The sequence below is a fragment of the Crassostrea angulata genome, chromosome 6, assembly GCF_025612915.1.
Source record: "Crassostrea angulata isolate pt1a10 chromosome 6, ASM2561291v2, whole genome shotgun sequence".
Lineage (NCBI taxonomy): Eukaryota > Metazoa > Mollusca > Bivalvia > Ostreida > Ostreidae > Magallana > Magallana angulata.
In genome coordinates this window covers 50,501,350-50,518,717 of record NC_069116.1, presented here as the reverse complement: position 1 = coordinate 50,518,717, position 17,368 = coordinate 50,501,350, and the positions used below count along the sequence as shown (strand labels likewise).

At 34.5% G+C, this 17,368-nt stretch overlaps 1 protein-coding gene across 1 annotated transcript in view; it reads left to right on the top strand.

Moving 5' to 3' along the window:
- The window catches only part of LOC128187594 (uncharacterized), a 49,498-nt gene extending 33,400 nt beyond the window's left edge, over positions 1-16,098 (top strand). Inside the window, exons 11-13 of the mRNA XM_052858010.1 lie at positions 149-184; positions 8,716-9,228; positions 14,684-16,098. Of these exons, the coding sequence (XP_052713970.1) occupies positions 149-184; positions 8,716-9,228; positions 14,684-15,906 (1,772 nt within the window). The 3' untranslated portion in view covers positions 15,907-16,098. The remainder of the gene's footprint in view (positions 1-148; positions 185-8,715; positions 9,229-14,683) is intronic.
- Positions 16,099-17,368: the final 1,270 nt, after the last annotated feature.

Here is a 17,368-nt window from a genome sequence, read left to right as displayed (position 1 = left end):
TACTTCTTGTTAATAATCTTTCTACTCCAGAATGAAACCTAAATAATTAAATGCACATATGAGACTCCTCAACAAGTATGTGTATTGGTTATATGCTACTCATGTGACTGTTAAGGCCAAGTGACCTCTTGTTTTGTTTAAATTGCAGATGTCAGACATGTCCAAGAAAATGAAAGCAATTCAGGTATTTTTTATACTCTCATCTGGCATGTACAGTAAGAATGATTGTCAATCAAAAGCATGCATGATTTAGAAATTTAGACAATACTGATTTAGTTTTCTATATGCTTTTACTGATAAGATTGCTGTGAACCAAGTTAAATGCATGTACTAGAGAAATTTACTAAGACCTCAATTTTCGTTGGGAATGATTCTTTGTGGAATGTTACCTTTCAGTTTCTCTCAAAGTTGTTTAAGATTATCTGTTTTGGCTACCTATGATACATTAAACACTACAAGCCAGTTTACTACCTAGTTAATTGCTGAATAAAGTCTTTTCAAGTAGAAAAAGTTGTATTGTTGCGCTTTGATACAAAACCTCAGCTGCAGAATCATCGGTTGAAGAACTCGCTTAAAATAAGGAATTTACAGTCGATGATTATATATTTAAGAAGTTAAGTAGAATAGACCGAGTTTGAAAAACACAAGACATCCACTTACTATGATAAATTCCATGTTAATAAAACACTTGAATACCTATGTAGTTTAGATAAAGGCAGAATGAGGTTGTGTTTTATTTGTTGCCCATTTTATGTCTTTGCTAGAATTTCAAATTGTTGTGGTAATCACATAATATCCTTACGACCTTTATTTGTAGCTCTCTCATGTTCATTAGTTACAGTAGTTTTTCTGATAACTTATATTTAGCACCTGTCTGACCATTCGTAAAATTTTGAACATTTTCACTATTTTTCCGGAACTACTCCTGGTACTGAGCCAAATTCAGCAAAACTTGGCATAGATCATCCTTTGGTGAAAGGATTATTAGAGTTTATCTAAGTTAAGGTGGCTCACTACAACTTGAAATAGTTTATCAAATATTTTTTTTTTATGAATGAAAGCATGATGCACAAGACATCCATATGTCAAATAGGCAAAACAAAATTAATTTTTGATAAACAAATTATGCTTTCAAAAGTGATTCGAACTCGTAATATGTGTTACACAATACCGATACTTTGATCATTGAGCTATGATTATATTCAACAAAGTGATTGATAAACACTACTCAACAGAATATGTAAACCACAATCTTTTGACATAGCATCATAAAAAGTATAAACCTTGATGAAGAGAGGTACCTTAATACAACCATCCTTCAATCTAGTTGATTGAAGTTTTTTTTAAACCAATTGTCAGGTAGGGAATCCAATTGGTCTTCAAGTTAATATTATGAAAACATTTTGATTACAAAGGGCTAATTATTTTTAGGGAGTTTCAATTTTAAAGAATTGAGCAACTTCACTACATGTACATGTATAAGCATGCTCGAATCCAGAAATTTTTTTCAGAGGGAGGATTCAAAGGGATTTTTTTTCCAGGGGTTGGGGGGATTCCAAGGCCTATTTTCAGGAATTTTACAATGTGAATTAAATAAATCTGAATTTTTCAGGAGGGGGTGTGTCAGGACACTACACCCCACCCCCACAGATCCACACATGATAAGCAAGATTTATCACACTATGAAATTTTCTTATTTAATGTTTTATATGAATCATAATAGTGGTAATACATGCATAAATGATAAAATTACAATACAATTGTATACATGGTTATGTAATGAATATTTTGTAACCCTTATATACTTAACACAAAAGCCAATTTTAGTGCTAAACCAGAAATGACTAATTATTAAAACCTTGTAAAACAAAGAAAGGTAACTTGACAAATACTATTTGATCTTGGGTTGATTGAACTAAACAAATATTATAATATTAATGTAGCCACCTTTTTAAACTTAGAAAAGGTAACAAATGCCAGCAATACTGGTGGTATTAAAGATGAAGGACACAAAGGTAAATAGAATTAGAGTGTGCTTATTATCTAACAGAATAGCTTCCTCATCTTTTTAGATAAACTACTGTAGAAGCACATATTTTCGTCGGGTCAAAATGTTGTTTTTAAACGAAATAACATTTTGTCAGCATTTCATTTCGTCACATCGTAATCTGTAAAATGTATCACGTGTTAACTCTATATGCATTAACATTTGGCTTAAAAAGTCATCATGAATTTAATTCCGTTGATTCATACTGCCAACGAGAATAACAAAATTTAATCCTCAACGAATATTTCTGCTTTTACAGTATTTAAGACAGCTTGATGCCCATTTTTATTTGGATCTGAGTCAACACAAAGATAGAGAAAAATTAAAAAGTCCAACTATTTCTTGTCCTAAATGGTGTGTCCAACCTCATTCCAAGCATCCCAAAACCAGACTCACGGGTTTAATACAGAAACACCCAGCAGAAATTCAACTAAGTCTTGTGAAAATCCCTTCTGTGATTAAATTCTAAAAGATATTAATAAGATTTAGAAATGATTCATTTTTATCTTGTTCATCATTGGCAAAAATCTGAGTAACTATGAAATTTATAATTCCGAGGAGAAACGTTTTACTTGAAATACATGTAATATTTTATTACAATGTATGATGTCATGTATGAAATACACTGAGATATAAAAAGGTAGTTTATACTCTATTCCAAGTTTTTTATTTATCACAATTTCCTATCTTATTCAATATTTATAAATGCATTATGGTTTAAATGATAATTGATCCACTAGTATAAATAAATCTTAAGATTTATCTTTTGAAACACCTCTTTTAACATGTGAGGATAAAAAAAATGCAGATATAAATTTAAAAATAAAAATTTATGGAAATTTGCATTGCAAATGACAATGAATTATCTGGGTGGTAATCTTGAAAAATTGTACGAAGTTCCAAAAACTTTCAATGGATAAAATATGTCAAATTTAGATACCCTTAAGAAATATGTTTTTCTTCTTGTCAGGAAGATATAAGATGTCAATAAAGAATCTCTGATAGATTGAATTAGCTTTTTGCAAAAATTAAAAATATATCCATCTCTTTAAAGCTTAAATTTGGTATTAACCAGCTTAAATTTTTTCAAGCTAATCTTTCTTCTTCCTTTTCTTTATGCCCTGGGGTACATGTATATTGCTTTGCTGCTGTCCGTAGGTCTGTCGGTCGGTCCACCTACAGTTTACGTTCATTTTCTTCGCAGAGGATAAACATATTGAAATAAAATTTGGTATACAGGTTTATCATGATAATATCTAGGTCAAGTTCGATATTAGGTACGATCGAGCCATTTTCGACAGAGTAATGGCCCTTTGACGTTGAAAATTCCAGTTATTTGCAGTTTCCGCTCATTTTCTTCGCAGAGGATAAACATATTAGAATAAAATTTGGTATACAGGTTTATCATGATAATGTCTAGGTCAAGATTGATATTGGGTACGATCGAGCCATTTTTAACAGAGTTATGGCCTTTGGACATAGGAAAATTCCAGTTATTTGGAGTTTCCGCTATTTTTCTTCGCAGAGGATAAACATATTGAAATGGAATTTGGTATACAGGTTTATCATGCTAATATCTAGGTCAAGTTTGATATTGGGTACGATCGAACCATTTTCGACAGAGTAATTGCCCTTTGACATTGAAAAATTCCAGTTATTTGTAGTTTCCACTTATTTTCTTCTCAGAGGATTAACATATTAAAATGAAATTTGGTATACAGGTTTATCATGACAATATCTAGATCAAGTTCGATATTCGATATGGTGGAGCATATTTCGACAGAGTTATGGCTCTTGGACGTAAAAAATTCCAGTCATTTGCAGTTTCCACTCATTTTCTTAGCAGAGGGTGCATATATGGATATGAAATTTAATATACAGGTTTATTTAAATAATATCAAGGTCAATTTGATTTTGGGTATGATAGAGCATTTTTCGACAGAGTTATGCCCCTTGGACTTAGAAAAATTCCAAATATTTGCTGTTTACGTTCATTTTCTTTGTGAATGTTTCCAAGGAAGGGGGGACATAGGTGTTTCACAAACATCTCTTGTTTTTTTTTAATTTGATGCATTACTACTGTAAATTCCTAAATAAACGCGAGGAATTATTATCTGCGTAAAATCGCAATAAGCCCATCTCGTGAATTTAATAACGTCGCTTTTAATTATCGGACGTATGAAAACCACATGAAAATATAAAATTTCAGCAATCGCGATTTGATGTTCTAGCGCTTTGATGGAAAACCGTTAAATATCGGAATTAAGAACTCACGTAATATAAGGAATCTACAGTATATTAAACAGCACTCTTTTTACAAGCATTATATTAATTGATTTTGTGTGACTAGTTAATACGAATTAATAGTGTTTGTATATTTGCTTTGCTTGTGTATGGTATGCATGCTGATTTGTTATATGTGTAATGATTACTATACTGTTGTAACCGGAGTGTAACTGGAACATAGAAATTTGGTAGTAAGAGTTTTCTACAAATTCTTTAAGTTTTTGCCATTATTTTGCATATACATATTATTTAAATTCTTATACATTTTGTAAATGCAAAAAGCTTTGAGGTTTTTTCAAATGAACACCTCGATGGCAATTAAATGATGATTCTTGTTCTCTAAATATCCTACAAGATAGAAGACGAAGAGAGCAGAAATATGCCATTGTACTACTGTATTACTGTTTACTGTGGAATCATTATTGTTTGTGGTGGACCAATGTTCATGGCTTTCGTGGATAATCCTTGCCTACGAATTTACATCTCCATGAGTTTATATACATTTGTTTGATACTTATTAAAATTATCCAGAACTTGCTATCAACGAAATACAACCCCACGAACCAGGAATATTTTGGCTGCCCATGAATATTGACCCCCACAAATAAAAATGATTCAACAGTTAACTGTATTTAGTAATAATTTTCAATATGCATAATTACTTTACAATGTATATCAATAATGGGTACCATGCCATTCATTATGTCTAGTATTGTCAAGTAATGGGGGAGCGTGGGGTATGTGAGCTAGCTTGCTTACCTTTTTCTTTCATTTTATCTTTGGAAGGAGACCAATTTTGTTCAGTTCAGTTTAATTTATTTTACTCAAAACCATAGAATGAGGAATATGAACAAAAATAACATATTTACGTATATATTCAGTATCACTGCAAATTGGTGAAAGTGTTTAAAGTTTTTAGATAATTGGTTTGCATTGAAAATAGATTAATAATGTAATAGGCAAAAAATCAGACCAGGCAGGGTTAAAAGGCTAGGTCACAGTTTTGGTCAGTCTTTTAGCTCACCTTAGCTGAAAGCTCAAGTGAGTTTTTCTGATCAGTGATCAAATTATGTCTGTCGTCCGTCTGTCCATAAACTTTTCACATTTTCAACATCTTCTCAAGAACTTCCAGGCCATTTTTAACCAAACTTGGCACAAATCATCTTTAGGCAAAGGGGATTCAAAGTTGTGAAAATTAAGGGCCACACCCTTTTTCAAGATGAGATAATTAGAAATTAATGAAAAAATTTGAGAAATTTTCAAAAATCTTTTTCTCAAGAACCATAAGACCAGAAAAGAGGAAACTTGTGTGAAAGCATCCTTAGGTAGTGTAGATTCAAAGTTGTGAAAATCATGACCCTTGGGGGTAGGGTGGGGCAATAATGGGGGGTCGAAGTTTTACATAGGAATATATAGAGTAAATCTTTAAAAAAAAAATTCTCAGAAACTAATCAGCCAGGAAACCTGAAACTTGTGTGGAAGTATCCTCCGGTTGTGTAGATTCAAAGTAGTGAAAATCATGACTCTTGGGGGTAGGATGGGGCCACAATCAGGGGTCTAAGTCTTACATAGGAATATATAGAGTAAATCTTTAAAAATATTCTTCTCAGAAACTAATCAGCCAGGAAAGCTGAAACTTGTGTGGAAGCATCCTCCGGTTGTGTAGATTCAAAGTAGTGAAAATCATGACCCTTGGGGGTAGGGTGGGGCCACAATCAGGGGTCTAAGTCTTACATAGGAATATATAGAGTAAAATTTTAATCTTTAAAAATCTTCTTCTCAGAAACTAATCATCCAGGAAAGCTGAAACTTGTGTGGAAGCATCCTCAGGTAGTGTAGATTCAAAGTTGTGAAAATCATGATCCTTGCGGGTAGAGTGAGGCCACAATGGGGGGTGTTAAAGTTTTACATAGGATTATAAAGAGTAAATCTTTAAAAATCTTCTTCTTAGAAACTAATCATCCAGGAAAGCTGAAACTTGTGTGGAAGCATCCTCAGGTAGTGTAGATTCAAAGTTGTGAAAATCATGATCCTTGCGGGTAGAGTGAGGCCACAATGGGGGGTGTTAAAGTTTTACATAGGAATATAAAAAGTAAATCTTTAAAAAATCTTCTTCTTAGAAACTAATCATCCAGGAAAGCTGAAACTTGTGTGGAAGCATCCTCAAGTAGTGTAGATACAAAGTTGTGAAGATCATGACCGTTGTGGGTAGGATGGGGCCACAATGGGTGGTCGAAGTTTTACATAGGAATATATATAGTAAATCTTTAAAAATCTTTTTCTCAGAAACTAATCAGCCAGGAAAGAGGAAACTTGTGTAGAAGCATCCTCAGATTGTGTTGATTCAACGTTGTGAAAATCATGAACCTTGGGGGTAAGGTGAAACCACAATGGGGGGTGTTAAAGTTTTACATAGGTTTTTATGGAGTAACTTCTCAGAAACTAATCAGCCAGGAAAGAGGAAAGCTGAAACTTGTGTGGAAACATCCTCAGGTAGTGTAGATTCAAAGTTGTGAATATCATGACCCTCGGGGGTAGGATTGGGCCATAATAGAGGGGTGTTAAAGTTTAACATAGGAATATAAAGAGTAAATCTTTAAAAATCTTCTCAGAAACTAATCGGCCAGGAAAGCTGAAACTTGTGTGGAAGTATCCTCAGGTAGTGTAGATTCAAAGTTGTGAAAATCATGATCCTTGGGGTAAGATGGGGCCTCATGGGGGGTGTTAAAGTTTTACATAGGAATATATAGAGTAAATCTTTAAAAATCTTCTTCTCAGAAACTAATCAGCCGGATGATTTTTAATAATTGTTAAGACTTATGCTTCAGGACAATTCTTTGGCCTCACAAGAAGGTTCAGAGCTTGATTTAGCTTTATATCCCATATATTAACAATTGTTAAGGATCTTCTTCAGAACTGCAATACTCACATGTGATATGACTATGAAATCATCTTGTTAGAAAAGTGACTAATGATTATAAACAGAAGAATATCAAGGGGGAAAATGGATTTTATTTATACAGGATCTACATGTATTATTGTACATTGTCCAGATAATTTGTATTATGACTCCATAAACTAATTTTATCATACCTATTGTTCCTCAGGTGAGCGATGTGGCCCATGGGTCTTTTGTTTTTCTTTATTATTGTTATTATTTACAATGCTTCAGTAATGAATTTCTAATTATCATCCAAAGTTTAAGTGTCAGTTGTAGAGTTATAAGCAAGATGCAGAGCTTACAATTCTTTGTTATGTATTAAAGGCGTATGCAATGTTTTTGTTTACATTTGTTCAATATATACATTTAAAAGTTCATTTCAAGCTGACTGTTCTGTCTGCTAATTTGTTTCAAACATAAATAAAAAGTTGCTAGCATTTGTCACAATAATTTTACATCTAAACCTGGAATTTGCCTATCGGAATTTAAATTGTAAAACAAAAAATGACCCAGCTTAGCTTTGTTTTCGTACCAATAAATTTTAAACACTGTATCTAGAAGCTTATAATTCGATGACTGACACTCAAATGTTACTTGACTATGAGAAATGCTTTACTGAAGCATTGCAAACATTTAAAAGAGAGCAAAAATCAACCAAAACCACAACCATGATAAATGCAGTTTTCTGGCATTATGACAAACATATGAAAAGAAGAGAGTCAACAAGTTCATTGATATGTATATTTTAGGGATGTCAACGAGTACCCGGTTAACCGGGTACTCGATCGAATGTCCGAGTATCGAATACTAAAATCGATACTCGGTTACTCGGATATATATTTTTTAATATTTCTAAGTTTATTTAATACATGTAATGCATTAAAACATCGGTTTTAAAACTTAAAATGTCCATTGCACTTGTACATACAGTAATTAGGATTTCTTACGCCTCTAAATATGCTAAATGAACGTTATCGCCCGTTGCAGTGTTTATATAGTAATTATCGTGACCAAGCACCTGTTACCTAGCTTTTCTCACCTTTGGATGTCTTTTACCCTTATTTTTGGCTTACTTCAATGATTTGTTTTCACTGAACATCGTTGATATAGTCTTTTATATAAATTAGATAGCCCACAGTAGAGAAATTAAACAGACCTAAAATGCCGCCACCGACTTCAAAAGTCTTGAAATACAAAGTGCTTATAATTCTTACAACAGAAACACACTTACGGGGAAACCTCCCATTAGATCATGTGGGTTTTTTTCTACAAAAGTGACCAAGGTTTTACAGTTGTCAATGTACTTGTTCATATTTATTTACACTTTAACCGAGTACCCGGGTACTCGATCGGAAAAACGTCCGAGTAACCGAGTACTAAAAATTGACCGACTTGACATCCCTAGTATATTTCTATTTATTGTGTTTGTTTTATTTTACAGACACAAATGTTGAACCACCCAAAAAGAAAATAGAAGAACTTAAAGAGCTTATGAAGTATCTAGTTCACATACTGAAACAAGAACTTCGTGTCAATGATCTGAAAGAGAAAGTTGTTATTCATTCAAAATCTGTCAATGAACATTTCTCCGAACAACTAATAAAAGATCTTCAAAGTCTGAAAGATATCAATGACTATAGCCAATTGGATACATCCTTGGTATTTGCAATGCTACGTAACTTCTGTGAGAATATAAAACCTCCAAGCAGAGGCTGGGACTATGAACCTCCAGATGATGAAACGCATGTTGGTGCAGACATTGAAAGGATAAGATCTATGTGGAACAAGTATTGCGATAATGACTCGCAGTTTAAACACCTTGAAGATGTGTATAAACGGATGAAACAGAAGTATGGAACTGTAGCAGTTCAGGGGGATGATGGTATTATGAAATCTTCAAGTAAAGATGAAGAGAATACAGAAGGATCTGAATTGATGAAGGAAAAAATAAACAGTAAGGATATTTTTTATAGCATTTTATAAAACTAAACTTGGGGGCTTAACTTTCAAATTTGTCAGATTTAAATGTTGTTTTATTGTGATCGGCTTCAGCCGATCACTGTTGTGTCCATATGAGGCATCCGCCAAATGCTTCCACGTGCGCACACATTTCGCTTGCATAAGTAGTTCTTATAAAAACTTGAAGGTTTGGTTTACTATTAATATAACATTTTACTCAGCTTTATTTGAATTCATTTACCTTAGGAAATGCAAACATACATTAAATACAGTTCGACCTGTTAATTCAAGAATGCACATTTTGTCTCACGCATAAGAATTTCGATCGAAAGATTCATTCAGTAATGCAGTTGACCTCGATGAACTGATCATTAGAAGATGCTCCATGAACTGACCTCGGATCTATTGATATTGCATAATAGCTAGGAAGACGGCTTGATTTATAAACAAGGTTACGTTATAATGCGACCTCAATAGCAAGTTATGATGGCATTCAATGTTTTTCAGTCGCATTCAAATATTTTGATACAACTCTTTCTTTCTATACGTGTTAATGCTCTTTGAAGAGCCCTACTCAGTATTCTGAAGAAGAAGATACATTATCATTTAATAATTACGTTAAAAATATAAAACTAGACAAGGAGTTTACGAACGGCTTTCCCCAATTTTTTTTCAAAATTAAATTTGTTGACGGTTTATAATGATGAAATTATGGTGTACAGATTCAAAATACTCTATATTTTGTAAAAATACAGTACTTTTTAGCTCACCTGAGCTGAAAGCTCAAGTGAACTATTCTGATCACATTTTGTCTGTCGTCCGTCTGTCTGTCCGTCCGTCTGTCTGTCCGTCTGTCCGTAAACTTTTCACATTTTCAACATCTTCTCAAGAACTACTGGGCCAATTTCAACCAAACTTAGCACAAATCATCCTTAGGCAAAGGGGATTCAAAGTTGTGAAAATTAAAGGCCACACTCGTTTTCAAGGGGAGATAATTAGAAATTAATGAAAAATTTCGAGAAATTTTCAAAAATCTTCTTCTCAAGAACCAGAAAGCCAGGAAAGCTGAAACTTGTGTGGAAGCATCCTAAGGTAGTGTAGATTCAAAGTTGTGAAATTCATGACCCCGGGGGTAGGGTGGGGCCATAATGGGGGTTGAAGTTTTACATAGGAATGTATAGAGTAAATCTTTAAAAATCTTCTTCTTAGAAACTAATTAGCCAGGAAAGCTGAAACTCGTGTGGAAGCATCCTCAGGTAGTGTAGATTCAAAGTTGTAAAACTCATGACCCCCAGGGGTAGGGTGGGGCCACAATGGGGGGGGGGAGGGGGTTCAAGTTTTACATTGGAATATATAGAGTAAATCTTTGAAAATCTTCTTCTCAGAAAATAATCAGCCAGGAAAGCTGAAACTTGTGTGGAAGCATTCTCAGGTAATGTAGATTCAAAGTTGTGAAATTCATGACCCCTGGATGTAGGGTGGGGCCACATTGGGGGGTCGAAATTTTACATAGGAATATATAGAGTAAATCTTTAAAAATCTTCTTCTCAGAAACTAATCAGCCAGGAAAGCTGAAACTTGTGTGGAAGCATCCTGAGGTAGTGTAGATTTAAAGTTGTGAAAATCATGACCCCCAGGGGTAGGGTGGGGCCATAATTGGGGGTCGGAGTTTTACATAGGAATATATAGAGTAAATCTTTGAAAATCTTCTTCTCAGAAACTTATCAGCCAGGAAAGCTGAAACTTGTGTGGAAGCATCCTCAGGTAATGTAGATTCAAAGTTGTGAAATTCATGATCCCTGGGGGTAGGGTGGGGCACAATGGGGGGTCGAAGTTGTACATAGGAATATATAGAGTAAATCTTTAAAAATCTTCTTCTCAAAAACTAAACAGCCAGGAAAGCTGAAACTTGTGTGGAAGCATCCTCAGGTAGTGTAGATTCAAAGTTGTGAAAATCATGACCCCCAGGGGTAGGGTGAGGCCACATTGGGGGGGGGGGGGTGTTAAAGTTTTACAAAGCTGAATATATAGAGTAAATCTTTGAAAATCCTCTTCTCAAAAACTAATCAGCCAGGAAAGCTTAAACTTGTGTGGAAGCATCCTCAGGTAATGTAGATTCAAAGTTGTGAAATTCATGACCCCTGGATGTAGGGTGGGGCCACATTGGGGGGTCGACGTTTTACATAGGAATATATAGAGTCAATCTTTAAAAATCTTCTTCTCAGAAACTAATCAGCCAGGAAAGCTGAAACTTGTGTGGAAGCATCCTGAGGTAGTGTAGATTCAAAGTTGTGAAAATCATGACCCCCAGGGGTAGGGTGGGGCCACAATTGGGGGTCGAAGTTTTACATAGGAATATATAGAGTAAATCTTTGAAAATCTTCTTCTCAGAAACTAATCAGCCAGGAAAGCTGAAACTTGTGTGGAAGCATCCTCAGGTAATGAAGATTCACAGTTGTGAAATTCATGATCCCTGGGGGTAGGGTGGGGCACAATGGGGGGTCGAAGTTGTACATAGGAATATATAGAGTAAATCTTTAAAAATCTTCTTCTCAGAAACTAAACAGCCAGGAAAGCTGAAACTTGTGTTGAAGCATCCTCAGGTAGTGTAGATTCAAAGTTGTGAAAATCATGACCCCCAGGGGTAAGGTGAGGCCACATTGGGGGGGGGGGGTGTTAAAGTTTTACAAAGGAATATATAGAGTAAATCTTTGAAAATCCTCTTCTCAAAAACTAATCAGCCAGGAAAGCTGAAACTTGTGTTGAAGCATCCTCAGGTAGTGTAGATTCAAAGTTGTGAAAATCATGACCCCCAGGGGTAGGGTGGGGCCACAATGGGGTGGTCCAAGTTTTACATAGGAATATATAGAGTAAATCTTTAAAAATCTTCTTCTCTGAAACTAATCAGCCAGGAAAGCTGAAACTTGTGTGGAAGCATCCTCAGGTAGTGTAGATTCAAAGTTGTGAAAATCATGACCCCCAGGGGTAGGGTGGGGCCATAATGGGGGGGGGTCGAAGTTTTACATAGAAATATAGAGTAAATCTTTGAAAATCTTCTTCTCAGAAACTAATCAGCCAGGAAAGCTGGAACTTGTGTGGAAGCATCCTCAGGTAGTGTAGATTCAAAGTTGTGAAAATCTTGACCCCCAGGGGTAGGGTGGGGCCATAATGGGGGGGGGGTCGAAGTTGTACATAGGAATATATAGAGTAAATCTTTGAAAATCTTCTTCTCAGAAACTAATCAGCCAGGAAAGCTGAAACTCGTGTGGAAGCATCTTCAGGCAGTATAGATTCAAAGTTGTGAAATACATGATTTCTGGGGGTAGGGCGGGGCACAATGGGGGGGTCGAAGTTTTACATAGGAATATATCGAGTAAATCTTTAAAAATCTTCTTCTCAGAAACTGAACAGTCAGGAAAGCTGAAACTTGTGTTGAAGTATCCTCAGGTAGTGTAGATTCAAAGTTGTGAAAACATGATCCCTTGGGGTAGGGTGAGGCCACATTCGGGGGGGGGGGTGTTAAAGTTTTATAAAGGAATATATAGAGTAAATCTTTTAAAATCTTCTTCTCAGAAACTAATCAGCCAGATGATTCTTTATAATTGTTAAGACTTTGGCTCCAGAACAATTCTTCGGCCTCACAAGAAGGTTCAGAGTTTGGTGTAGCTTAATATCCCATATATAAACAATTGTAAAGGATCTTTTTGAGGACTGCAATACTCAACATGTGATATGACTATAAAATCATCCTGTTAGAAAAGGGACTAATGATTATAAACATAAGAATATCCAGGGGGGAAACTGGATTTTATTTTTACAGGATCTACATGTATTATTGTACATTGTCCAGATTGTTTGTATTATGACTTCATTAAGCTGATTTTATCATACCCATTGTTCCTCAGGTGAGCGATGTGGCCCATGGGCCTCTTGTTAAATTATTTTACATCAAACTGATCATGTTGATTGCTTCTACCTATCTATATATCATTATTGCTGATCATTCCTTTAAAAGGAATACTTGTTTGACATACTATTAGATTACCAGTACAGTTGGTTTCCCTCGTCATGCTAGATATTTTTAGGTCTCCTGAGTCACTCAGGTGACCTATTGCAATTGGTCTTCGTCCGTCGTCGTGCGTTAACAATTTTACATTTTTAACTTCTTCTTGAAAACTACCAGGCCAATTGTTACCATTTTTGGTGTGAAGCATCTCTATGGTAAGAAGAATCTAAATTGTGAAATTCATGACTCTACCACCCCTGGGGTACCACGGGCGGGGCCAAATATGTAAAAAAAAAAAAAAAAAAAAAAAGCCACATTTTCAAAAATCTTCTTCTCTACTCCCACACATGCGAGGAAAAAACAGGTTGCATAGTTGTGATGTCCATGAAGCCCTCTACCAAAATTGTGAAATTCATGGCCCCTGGGTCAGGGGTTCTGGCTCTAGGGTGGGACCAATATGGCCATATAGTAAAAATGTTTTTAAAAAACGTCTTTTCTACTCTCATATATGTTTGTTAAAAAATTGTGAAATTCATGGCCCCTGGGTCAGGGGTTCAGGACTTCTCTATTATCGCACATCTGTATGAAAAACTGACTTCATAATTATGTTTACCAGGAAGTCCTCTGCTAAAATTTTAAATTTCATGTCCCCTGGAGTATGGGTTTTGACTCTAGGACAGGGCCGAAATGGATCTATAGGTGTTAATGCATATAGTGTTTAAAAATTATCTTCTTTACTCCCAAACACCTAAAAGGAAAACTGAATTCATGATTTTGTAGACCAGATCTTTAAGTTTTTTACCAAAATTATTGGTAACATAGTTCATTTTGAAAGATTTCAGGCAGGAAGGTGGTCGTTATTACAGATTTATAATTTTTCTACTCCAGAATGAAAACTAATTAAATGCATATATGAGACTCCTTGACAAGTTTGTGTATGGGTTATATGCTACTCAGGTGACCGTTAAGGCCAAATGGCCTCTTATTTGTGAATGGTTTCTTGTACATGTCTGATGAAAAGACTGACAACAGAATGTATTTTGATTAAATAAAGAGACATGAATACAAAGCAAGCGCTAACACAATGACCCACATAACTGGTGTATGTCTTATAAGGTCTTAGATATGATTTTGGATCAAAATTTTATTTTTAATTTTTAGCTCAGCTGAGTGAAAGCTTAAGTGAGCTTAAGATTAAAACACAGGGTTTTATAATTTATAAGGCACATGATCGTCTTTAGAGAAAGATGTATAGATATAAATTGTGAATTAATTACATTTGTTATTGCAGATTTATTGCCATTTGTTTTAAGGGATACATGATTTTGCAAAATGAATCAACAGATCACTAGGAATTTGTGTACATAAATTTTTGAACTGTTACCTTAACACATGTATATACACATGGCCTATGTTTCACACTTTTATACTTTTTGTTCTTAAGGTATAAAGCTAAATCCAGATTGTACTGTGGAGAAAGGTATTGTCATCACGGAAAACGTAACCACAGCATTAAGACTTCTTAAATCAAGAAATGTTGTGATTCTAAAAGGTGTGATTGGGTGTGGCAAAACACATGCTTTAAAAGCCATCCAAAACCACTTCCAAGGAAAAGACTGGGAGACAGAGTGGGTGGATTCTGAAATTTTGCAAGAGGAAATCTCCACCAATGGACCGACAATCATACTTTGTGATAATCTCTTTGGACAATTTGGGAACTGTGTATTTTCACAGACTGATGTTGCAAAAATCGAAAAGACTCTTGGTGCAATTGAAGGAGCTGGTGACAATATCAAAGCTGTAATTGGAATTCACACACATGTTTTTGATGAAGTCAACAAAAGTTTAAAACTTTACTTAATTAACAAGAAAAACATCATAGTAGATATGGATAAACTTTCAGAAGCAGAGTCATTATTGATTTTCAAAGAACAGCTAAAACAGGGACATTGCAGTAAAATGGATTCCGACTGTTGGTTTAAAACAGTTGGATTTCAATCAGTGCTAGATAAACTATCAAAGAACCAAGGTCACATTGGGGGCCCTTTCCTTAGTCTGATGTATTGTAATCAGCACGAGCTTTTCTCTGATGAATCCTTTTCTGTCAACCCTGTTCAGACATTAATTCAATACTTTCGTAGAATGAGACAAGATTCTCGTACACTCTACTATTGCCTTGTTTATTTGATGTGTGTTCAAGAGCACAACTTCGAAGGGGAACTAGAGGAAGTTGCTGGGATGATAAGTATCGATATAACAAATAATACACTAGAAAATATTGTCTCACAGTCTGGATTTACATGTATTCAAGGTGAGGATAAGGAAAAAAGGGAAACTCTTGCTCATGATATGTTGACAATAGTTGTATTCAAATCAGCAGCAGAGACAATAGAAACCTTCTTACCAGTTGCTCAGAAATGTAAAGTTGACATAATTATTCAGCTTTTGAGACCTGCAAATGGTACATATGGTAACCTTTACTGTGAATTTAATGGTGCTGCAAATAAAAACTATAAATTTAGAGATTGTGGAAAATTCTGTGTATTCCAATTGGTAAGAAAATATGCACAAGAAGGGCAAGTACACCATCCATTCAAATCTGAAGAAATTTTTAAAGAAAAATGTAAAAGATATGTAGAAAATGAACCAACAGTTCAGAAAAAATGAGAGGAAAGGTAATTTATAAATGTTTATGCAATATCAAGTTCATATGCATGTAACATTTGGTTATTGTTATTTATATATGTATATACACTTGTATATATAGTCTAATTGGATAATTTTTCTACCTGCATACTTTTTTTTCACCCATGCCATTGTATATTTTTCGTTTTCTTTTGAGCTGTAGATATTTTAAAATGATTTCACTCAAACGTGTGTAAACAAGTCAACTACATTAAAACTTTTATTTCTCTTTCATGTACATCTAAAAGTATTTCATTTTAATTTCAATGAGATTAATTAAATATTATAAAAATGAAAATTAGTTTAATTTTACTTGATATTGAATCCCATTGAAGAAAAAAAAAACTTGCTCTAGAATCATAAAATTTACCATGTTTGCATGCTTCACGGGTACGTGTTAAGGAGGTTGGGTGGTCAACATATTAAACATATGATTTTCCCAATTTTTTTTTAGATGTGATTTGTTTAGATAAACTATCATTTTGTAAAAAAAAATAGTATCACGGTCTTTAGGATTTAAAATTTGAATGTTTTGCTATATCTTTAAATAGAGCTTAGGGAGATTTATATATATTCTAAAGATGGACACAATCATATAGTCCTCCTAAAATTACGTTTCCCAGCTATTGTTAAGTTATGTATTGAGATAACTGATATCTGACAAGTTGAACGAAGAAAGTATATGCTCATTCAAAGTGCACACAGTTTTATAATAATTGGACACATAAACTTGGCATTGCTTAAGGAGAGACTGAGTTTCATTGTTTATTGAATCTGATATGTTTATAAAATCCATTGTGTATAGATATCACAACATATTGAAATGAAAGTACTGTAAGACGGTGGCGTCGTTTGAATGTGGCATATTACATGTATGGTAATTATTGTTGTCAAAAACCCCGGCCAGTTTCGCATACATGTGCTAAATTAAATACTTAACGCTTACATACACTCCTGGTCGTGAGTTAACTACATGAATAAATATGTGGAAATCGTAATTGTAACCTCAATCCATACCTTACAAAAGCTACGTCTCTTGACCGTCATCTTTGGGAGAAAACCCGTAGGTTTATCACAGTAGCCTTTGTAGTATAAAAGTTTGTAACTATATGTTTATATCAATATCATTTGACATTAGTATCCGTTTTCGGTGTGAGTTTTGTTTTCTTTTCCCCAGAATGCCTCATTTGTGACGATAAAATGTACGATAAAATACTTATCAGGATTTTACTAACTATTTGGTCATACACATAGAATAATTATTGTCCCTATCGACAAAATTTTCCCTCAATTTCTTCACGGTGAAAAAGTTGCAGTGTTGTGGACCAACACACATGCTTTTGTCCTCATAGCCAGTTAGTACATGTAGGTGAACACGGAATGAGTTTACAAGACCCTGGAATACACGTCATCATGAAACCGCAGAGCCAATCAATATTTTGTC